General features: G+C 37.2%; 1 protein-coding gene across 1 annotated transcript; it reads left to right on the top strand.

The window, feature by feature from the left end:
* Positions 1-2,479: 2,479 nt before the first annotated feature.
* LOC149239200 (pentatricopeptide repeat-containing protein At4g14050, mitochondrial-like) lies at positions 2,480-5,229 on the top strand. The gene has a single exon (XM_089367090.1). The coding sequence runs from the start codon at positions 2,803-2,805 to the stop codon at positions 4,903-4,905; it is 2,103 nt and encodes a 700-aa protein (XP_089223216.1). The 5' UTR covers positions 2,480-2,802; the 3' UTR covers positions 4,906-5,229.
* Positions 5,230-8,858: the final 3,629 nt, after the last annotated feature.

Here is an 8,858-nt window from a genome sequence, read left to right as displayed (position 1 = left end):
CTAGTGAATTCTTCTGCTAATAAGAGGCTTTTGTTTTTTCTTGTGTTTGATGTAAATGAAAATGTAAATGATTCCACATTTGTGAAAGGTTTTTAGGGTATTCATGCTTATCACTTTTTTTTATCAAGACAGAGTTGTGACCTGGTTAGAACATTCTTTTATGGTTAGTTCTCTTACTTGCGAGCATGACTTTCTTTCTCATGTGCAAGTTATTCAAGTAATTATCTTTGTTTTTTCACATTTTTCATGTTTGCACTAATTGCTTATATATTTTTGTTTGTAGGCTGGGAGTAGCTTGCCTGGCTTCATTGGAAGTTTGAATTCACATAATTTCGACCTCCTTTTTCCTTTAGATTAGGGTTTACATTTAGTTTCAGTGGTTTGTGTAAGTTATGCATAATAGTTTTCTTTTGTAACTAATTTGATTTCTTATATGTATTTGGTTATCTAGCATTTCTCATTCATTTTTCATTCATTTGTTGTTTGCATTGCATTATATATTACACTTACCTTTGTTTCCATTCATCGTCTTAGTAGTTGCAATTTATTCTACATATAGTTGAATACATTACATCGCTTTACTTTGCATCTTTGCTCTATGTTGCCTTCCTTTTAATGCATATAACTTTGTTCTCTTCATTGCATTATGCATTTATTTTCAACACACATCTTCCTATGTTGCTTTTCATTGCATTTTCATTTAGTTATTGCTTACATTGCATTGATTTTTCTCTTTCATTTTACATTTAAGCCCTCTTCTCTACATCATCTTTTGCAAACCTATAAATAAATGATGTCGTGAAGATCTTCATTATCTGCCTCACCCAAAATGTTGAAATATCAAGCAATGACTGTGTGTGATTGTGGTGGTCACTCCAAGAGGAAGCCTCTTGTAGACCCTGGTATTGAAACCATGTCTTGAATATATTTTCTATGAGTATGATCTATTTAAAAGGAAAATATGAATTGGTATTTGTGGGGAACTCTAATCTGTTTGTAAGGCCTATATCTATAACCTAAATTCCTTTTTTGGTATGCTCCTGAATATTTCATTATGTCCTTTCATTGTCCACTTGTTAGTTTGAGATGTGATGTAGAATTAGATTTTTTTTTAGTTTTTGTCAAACAATAAACAATGTCTCTTGCCCGTAAAATAAGTTGGGATTCCTCATCCTCCCTGACACAATGAACACCCTAATAAATTATGTCAATGTGTATGCAAAAGAAAAATTAAATAGAGGGTAAAGGAATGAGAAAGGCATCTTGCACAGAGAGGTGATGCAAGCATCTTCGTTGGGGCTATGGGCAACCATTGGCAGTGAAGCAATGCTTGTGATTTCTTGAGTGACTTCATTGAAGCTATGGATGCTTGCCAATAGCGGAGCATCACCGAAAATTCACACTAAGTTTTAAACACAACAAACCCTTTGTCACACTCTCGGCATCATTGTCAAAGTCTTACATGTGTGTGCTCTTGTTTTAGTGTGTAAAGACTAACAAGACCTAGCTAAGGAGACAAATGAAGGACATATTTGTAAATGGGCAGGTAACTCAAAGTAGTACCCACAATGTCTATTCAATATTTTCCTTGCATCATTAATAAGACTATATCTGTTGAATGGACTAAGGCAAAGATGCTAGATTCTACCCATGGTTCACCAATTATTGTAGCCATTACAATCAAACAAATTTGTATTCCCTTTCTTATTCAATAATTTAACTAATGTTATCATATGATTCAACCACGGGGGCTTCACTTTGGGAGCAATAGCATACCACGTGGGTTCATATTGGGGGATATATAATGAGGAAAAAATGAGATAATATATATTGAGCATATATTAGGGGGTAAAGGGTTTTTATATTGGTACGTATAAAAAATGGAGCAAAAAGTTAATGAAAAAATATAAAGGGGTATAAAAAATATTAATGAAAATTTGGATACCTATAATATCTAGTGAAAGTAGGGGTTTTTAAATTAGGAAAATGTAATGGGTTCATATTGGTAGGGGTTAAATAATGTGATTTTTAGAAGTATTTTCCAATATGTAGTCGAATTAAAAGTATTGTTTAGTATGCCATGAACACACGTGATATGTCAAAAATTTATTGAGTGAAACCCTAATAGATTCAACATCATAATAATACATTTAATATAACCTTGGTTAACTAAAAATACTAACATGTCCACCCTAGTAATTAATTTAATTAGACATGGACTTCCCAACACTAATGTAACCACAACTATTTAAATATGACATATATCTAAAGAAAAACACTAATGTAACCACAACTATTTAAATATGACATATATCTAAAGAAAATTGCAATAAAACTTTAAATTTATTAACAAATTAAAATTTTAAAAAATATTTATATATATAAACATCAGCACAGGGGAGCTCATAAGTCAAAGGCAAACTCATAGGAAAGTAGACTTGACTTGACTTTCTTTCAATTAGTTAACCAAAGTAGGCTTGAATAACTGAATCCTTTCACTTCACGGGATGCTAAACTGGAGAATTTTCACGGCATTGAGATCAGCAATTTTTTTCAAATGGAAAATTTGAGATTGCATAATTTGGATGACGACTGTGTTTCTGAGGCTGTGCAAAACATGAGATCGATTTCAGGGAGTTTCTCAAATCATGAAGAGTGGGAGGACCTCTGTTAAACGTAAGCGCCAACAATCAACCAAGATCTCCACCAAAATTGAGTTGAGAAGCATGGGATTTGGATTTGTTGTGCTAAGGCTTCGCTGTTTGCCATTTCTTAATTCCACTGCTACAACCAATATGCACAATGCGGCCCTCTTGCTCACACTTCCATCCTTATTCAAGCTTGAGGCCACCAGCAGACACCATGGTGCAGCGCGCAGGAGATTTTATGGCAGCCAGGGCATCACTAAGATTATACGATAGTGGACAGTTGAAAGCCTCTACCCATGATATACTTGACCCCAATTTCAATTTCCGGGAGGCTTACACAGAGTCGTCTAAATATGTTTCTCTTTTACAGGACTGCCAAACCAAGAAAGCGCTTCCATATGGTAAACTGTTACATGCCCACATCATTCAAACCGGATCGGCGAGAAACTTTGATTTAGAAAACGTGCTGGTTGTCATGTATGCCAAGTGCGGAAGCCTGATGGATGCTCGCAGAGCACTCGCAGATGAAACGCCTAACAGAAGTAAAAGCCTGCTTTCATGGACTGCTTTAATTTCAGCTTATACGAAGAATGGCCAGGCTGAGGAGGCATTAACACTCTTTAATCAAATGCAACAAACAACAGGCTTCCAACCCGATCACTTCACCTGCGTTAGTTTGCTGTCTGCTTGTGCCAGCTCTGCAGCTCTGGAACATGGCAAGGAAGTTCATGCCCACATAATCAGAAGTGGGTTTCTTTGTAATGTATTTGTAGGAAGTTCTATGGTAGACATGTATATCAAGTGTGGAAACCTTAAGGATGCACGCAAACTGTTTGACAAAATGCCTGCCCACAATGTTGTTTCATGGACTGCAATGGTCGCGGGATATGCACAGAATGGATGCCTTGAGGAGGCCCTGGAGCTATTTCGGAAAATGCCAGAACGAAATGCGGTTTCATGGAATGCAATGATTGCAGGATATGCAAGGCAAGGAAATATAAATGAAGCCCTCGTGTTTTTCAGGGAAATGCCATCGCGAAATGTGGTTTCGTGGACTTCCATGGTTGCAGGATATTTGCAGAATGGATACTTCGATGAGGCCTTGATGCTCTTTCGACAAATGCCTCAGCGAGATGTGGTTGCTTGGAATTTGATTATTGCGGGATATGCACAGAATGGGTACGTCGATGACGCCATGGAAGTCTTCCATAACATGCCCGAAAAGACTGTAGCGTCGTGGAATTCAATGATTGCAGGGTATGCGCAAAACGGGCGTGTTGATGAAGCTCTGGATCTGTTTCGAGAGATGCCAAACCCTGATGTTATCTCCTGGAATCATATGATTGCAGGATATACACAGAATGGATATTGTTATGAAGCCCTGAAACTCTTTCAACAAATGCAACTGACAGATACGAAGCCAAACGCTGGCACCATGGCAGGACTTCTTCCAGCCTGTGCCAACTTGGCTACCTTGGAGATTGGGAAAGAAATCCATCAACGCACAATACGAAGAGGATTTCAGTGTGATGTCTTTGTAGGAAGTGCTCTGGTAGACATGTATTCCAAATGTGGAAGCCTTGAAGATGCACGCAAAGTGTTTGATAGAATGCCCATGTGGGATGCCATTTCCTGGAATGCAGTGATTTGGGGATATGCAATGCACGGTTTTGCGAAGGAAGCCCTCCAACTGTTTGATCTAATGGAACGCTCTGGTACAAGCCCAGATAGTGTGACCTTCGTTGGCGTTCTGGGTGCATGCAGCCATGCAGGCCTAGTAGATGTTGGCTGGAAATACTTTGAGGGCATGAGACAGGATTATCACATAATACCTGCAATGGAACACTATTGCTCAATGGTAGACCTTCTTGGTCGTGCTGGACACCTGGACGAGGCATATGCCTTCATCAACAAAATGCCACTAAAACCCAACGCTACTGTGTGGGCATCCTTGCTTGGGGCATGCAGAGTCCATGGCAAGGTAGAGTTGGCACAGCATTTGGCACATCACCTCTTTCATTCAGATTCTAAAAATCCTGCACATTTTGTACTGCTATCAAATATTTATGCCGCTGCTGGTAGGTGGGAAGATGTAGAGAAGGTGCGCCAAGTGATGAAATATAAAACAGTGAATAAGATACCGGGATGCAGCTGGATTGAGATTAATAAACAGCGCTTTGCTTTCGTTGGAGGAGACATCACGAGAACTGCGCACCACACGAACACAAACACAGCAGATACAAAAGGTGATTCATGAAAAGTTGGAGAGACTGTGAGGGCAGCAGTCTACGAGCCAGCTTATTCACACAATACAAACTTTGCATGCCATTTATTTACATCTCTTAACACAGACCCTGTAGCTAGCTGGAACAGCTATCCGAATAGAATTGTCAATATTCAATAACTGACCTCATGGTATGCCGCGACTGCCAGTACACTGAGCTTTCCTCCCATCCACTTCCACCATTTCAGCGGTGGTTGGCTCCACTTGCACCATTTCAGCGATGGTTGGCTTAAGGATAAAATTTAAGGATGCCATACTCATTGTGTAGAAACAAACTTGGGTAACAAGATTTATTTTTTAAAATATGTCCATTCTAAAATTGATAGGCAATATTTTTGTAAAAATGTTTAAATTTTTAAATATATCTTTAAACAATAACCTCAAACCTAAATATAATAGCCTTCATCAAACAGGTGACAATCTATTTTCTGGAGTAATTAAAACCTTCTTGGTGGAAGAATCCAAGATTGATTGCATTAACCTAGGAGTTTGTGGACCTCAAGGATTTGAGTATCTCTCAACACTACATTGATTGGGAGGGCTCATAACATTGTGTATGACAGCAAAAGTGTATAAAGCAAAGTGATTGGAAATCACAGAAAACATTCTTGCACTATTCTCTATTAGCTTTTGGGTTACTCCAAAAGTGTTTACACCATCTTTGGGGTGCTTCATGAGCTATGAGGTGCATGGTATATGGTTAGCTCTTGGTTTATCTATGATGGCCTTGTACATTAGAGATGGTTTATTCATTGGTTGCTAGATCTCATATGGATTCTTGCATGACACTCTTCTTTAGAGCATTGGAGATCTTCATACAACTTCATGATTTTGACATGTTGACTACATGGAGATGTTGCTTCCTTGGAGAATGACCTACATTGGAAGAGAAGCATTTGACATTTTGGAGAAATGAGTGATGCCCTAGATAGTATGGGGTTATTTGGATTGCTGACATGGAGGCTTGTACTCATGCTAGCTTGGGTTGGAGTGGACATGGAGATGGCACGAGATGACACATTGACTACGAGAGATATGGGAGCATTGGAGCCCTTAGAGGAAGAGCATTGGACCTCGGATGAGGTGTGCCCTTGTCTTGGAATCTAAGTTGTGGATTGTTACCACCTTGAAGCTTGACGTGTCTTACTTATAAGAGGAGCACTTCAGATTTGTAGACCCACTTGTTTGTAAGGGTTTATGCCGACTTTTGTATTTTTGGCCTTCCTTACCCCTCATATATATATATATATCTATATGAGAGAGAGTCATTTTATTTGTATCATCATCATCTTGTGTTTAGAGATGTGATAAGAACCATCTTTTAGTCTCTTTCTTTCTTTATTTTGGAGTTTCTTCATTGTACTTTATCACTCCTCTCTTGAGGTGCTAAGGTTTCTTGAGCATTCTTGAAGTCCAGAAGGAATCAGGGAGTTAAGGTTTGGTAATAAATCTTAAGGTTGTATTTGTTGGAGAAGAAGAGGGGAGAGGAGACATCTTGCTTGCAGCCAGGCAGGCTTGTTAGTGTTAATGCTAGATTGTGGAAGATCCTTGGTGGAGTTAGCATTTGCCCTGCTTTTCCATTTCTAGGATTTTTAGGAGAGCTTGAAGGGTTGTAACAACTTATCTTAAGTTGAGAATATGTACTTGAACTTATATATATATATATATATTAGCTGTCCAAATTTGTCTTGCTGTAAATTTGATTTTTAGCTATCATTTTCTTTGTTAGTTTGTAGCTTGAAAGACATATTTTGCTCTAAAAAAAAAAATAGACAAAAAAATCTAGTTGACCAAAAACAAAAAACAAAAATGTTTAAATTTTGAATAAAATATATATTTTGATGTGTATCCATATGAATCCAAGTCATTTATACATGAATATGTAAAAGTTCTCACTTTTATAACAAGAGTGCATATAATCAAATAACGTTTAATGCAATACATCTTTGAACCAAAATACGTCAAGAAGCAAGCTCTAAATGGCCTCTAGAGTCCAAACATAGTACTACAATGCTACAACTACTAATGCTAATGCCTATCATTAGATTTATCATCCTCATCATCCTCATCCTCAGAATGAGTAGCCTTTCAATCTATAGGGTGATTTCGGCTTGATTCCCCTTGCCCTAAAGGTTGTGATATCTCTCTTTGTGGAGGTGGGTCCAAGTCCACCAAAGAAACATCTTCATTCTTAAATGCCAACACATGAATCTCCCCAACTTGTTTTGATGTTGGATCAAAGTAACCCAAAACTATGTCTCTTGATTCAGTGGTTTGTTTAATAATTGATTACGCCTCATCCTAAGGTTCTAGTGAACATAAACCATATTGTTCAACCGTTTTCCCCTAAATGGTTCCTCTTCTGGGTGTGTATACACTAAAAAACGCTCCAATTCTGTTCACAACCCAAAGCACTGCATGTCTAGCTCTATCTCAGAATTGTAATTTTTTGCAAATTAGGGCACTAGTTACCAAATTGTTGCGATCAATAGGTTGCAAAAAAAGCTAAAAGCAAGTAAGTTGTAGCAAATGATTTTGAAACTTGAACACGACTATTGCAATGAGTAATATAATTTGAAAGCTTTGACATCTCTTTCTTGGTGGATAATTTAATCTTTTGCTTATAGTCATAGACGAGCCAAAGATACCAATACACTCATTGAAATTAAAGGGCTTTCTATGTATCTCTCTTGAATCTTAGGATCTAGGACCATTCACTCATTGCATTTGTACAATCCCTCTTTTACTTTTCGGTTTGCCTGAAAATATTTAGTGTAAAGGTACCCTCAAAGTTTTAAAAACAAAAATATTCTTCAATTGATTTTAAATGTTTGGCAAAACTTTTCTAATGAATAACAAAGCTTATAAACTTTGAAAATTGAAATTGCATACCTTGGATTTAAGTAGTAACAAATTGCATGTAAAGTTCCATGTAGTTGTTTGTTCCATTTCTCATCAATGATTCTCCATAGAGGAAGACACTTCTTCTTTTTATCCCCATATGTTGACTTTATTTGCTCTATGCCCTGATCAATGGCTTCTTAAACAAAACCCATGGCGGGTTTATGACCGTCCACTACCTGCAACACTCTCATAAGAGGTTGTTATTTATCTTTTGCTTTTATTCAATTTTTTTTGTCAAACACTTGGTTAAGCATCTATTTCCCTTCAACCTTTCTATTCCACTAAGATGCATTCCATTCATCATAAGAAAACATCTTCCTCAAGTTGGATTTTTGTTGAACAAGAGATTGCATTGAAAAAAAGTTTGTTGCAAATCATATAATGAATGACTAAACGATCTCTTATAAGGTTTAAAACCAATGAGTGGTTGTAGATGTACCTAGCTATAGATTTTGCTTCTTCCACACACCTCTTCACCCACTCAATTTTTCCAGTATCCTCAAGCATGTGGTCCAAACAATGGATTGCACATGGATTCCACCAGATGGTGGGGTGCTTTTTCTCAAACATCTTTCTGGTTGCAACATAGTTGAGGCATTGTCTGTGATCACCTATACAACATTCTCTACCCATATCTCCAAAACTACCTTGTCCAAAAGATGAAATAATAACTATGCATCCTTCACTTGAGTAGATGCATCCATAGATTTGAGAAACATGGTACTTTTTGAGAAAAAAATTAAGAAATTCAAAATGGTGCAAGATCTACAGTCAATCCATCCATTAGACATAATTGTGCACTTTGTTTTGATCCAGAATTGCTTGAATTATATGAGGTAATCATCTATTCTTTGGACTTTATTTTGTATAAGTGGTCCCTTGATGTCATGAAAATTAGAGCCTTTGATACTAGGACCATGTGAATCTATATCATCAATCATAGGCTAATAATATGTAGAATTAGTGGCATTGAAAGGTATGTCTGCATCATACCACCATCTAGTAATGCATTCCCATTTAGC

The sequence above is a fragment of the Pinus tabuliformis genome, chromosome 8 (genome assembly GCF_031772625.1).
Source record: "Pinus tabuliformis cultivar Carrire ecotype Pingquan chromosome 8, CPIR1, whole genome shotgun sequence".
Taxonomy (NCBI): domain Eukaryota; kingdom Viridiplantae; phylum Streptophyta; class Pinopsida; order Pinales; family Pinaceae; genus Pinus; species Pinus tabuliformis.
The sequence above is the reverse complement of the archived record's forward strand: the minus strand, read 5'-3'. Positions and strand labels throughout refer to the sequence as shown.